Consider the following 1,050-nt stretch of genomic DNA (forward strand, 5'->3'; position numbering starts at 1 on the left):
CCACCTTATACTCTAGCGCCCTACTTCTCAGCCTCTCTACCAATCTGGGTGTCCAGCCACCACCCTAGATCTCTATCTCCCCACTGCTCTCTACTTTTCTATCTCCATGACTCCACCCCACGATCAGAACTACAAACCGCCTTTTCCATAGTCAAGCATTTATGTAAACCACTTTTCTTGCAGGAAATGATGCACTTGCAATTTAGAAAAAAAGCATTTAGGATGCCCTTCTTTACACTACACTGGAGGAAAAGGTGTCACCTACAGATTGTCAGAAAGGTTGACTTTACCTACCTCTGAAATCTAGGAGGGGGCTTAGGGTAGAGAGCGTAGGCTATAGGGTTCAGCTGAATATTCTTAGGCTACATTGCGCTGCGCTTCCTAGCGACTGCCAAGATACATCAATAAGGAGATTAATTAACCACATTCTACCACTCACATCTATATCTAAGCATGCTTATCCAGACATGCAGCCATGCACACACATGCACAGATATTCATTTGAATGGAGAAGCTCATCTTAGAATTGATTTGCGCTTGCACTGATGCTAGCAGAACATGTGGGCTAGGAAGGCGTTAGTCTTGAATGACGAAGGGCATATTGCACATTCGTAAAAAAGCATTTTTACCAAAAAGGAACTGGAATGTGCAGAATTATACAACATACCTTATGGGGCATTTAATCTGAAAGCCAAGGCACCAATTGGATCAGAACAAGATTCGTGTGTATAGCCAGAAATTCAAGCAATATAAGCATTTGATTAAAATTTAGCTCACTTCACTTGCTAATTCGTTATGTCTTTTAACTGCTGAGCTGTTGTTTTAATATCGTTTTCCCTGAATAGGTCCAGAAATCGTTTGTTAGAAAGGATTTTCAATGTGTTTGTTGTTTTAGTGTATTTTGTTTTTGCATACTAAAATCGATTTCTAATTCCTTATTGTCAGTAAAAAGGAAAATGCGTAACGCCCATTTTGCAGAGCATTGCTATGGACAAAAAAGGTAGTGCGATTTCATGTGAACTCAAACAAAGTAGGCGTTTGTGTGATAAT

General features: G+C 40.1%; 1 protein-coding gene across 1 annotated transcript in view; it reads left to right on the forward strand. All coding sequences in view use genetic code 11, as the record gives it.

The window, feature by feature from the left end:
• The window catches only part of EGR_10595 (hypothetical protein), a gene marked incomplete at both ends in the record, with an annotated part of 5,919 nt that overhangs the window by 2,088 nt on the left and 2,781 nt on the right, over nucleotides 1–1,050 (forward strand). Inside the window, one exon of the mRNA XM_024499844.1 lies at nucleotides 896–1,000. Coding sequence (XP_024345749.1) covers nucleotides 896–1,000 — 105 coding nt within the window. The remainder of the gene's footprint in view (nucleotides 1–895; nucleotides 1,001–1,050) is intronic.

This window comes from Echinococcus granulosus (assembly GCF_000524195.1).
Source record: "Echinococcus granulosus chromosome Unknown EG_S00238, whole genome shotgun sequence".
Classification (NCBI taxonomy): Eukaryota; Metazoa; Platyhelminthes; class Cestoda; order Cyclophyllidea; family Taeniidae; genus Echinococcus; species Echinococcus granulosus.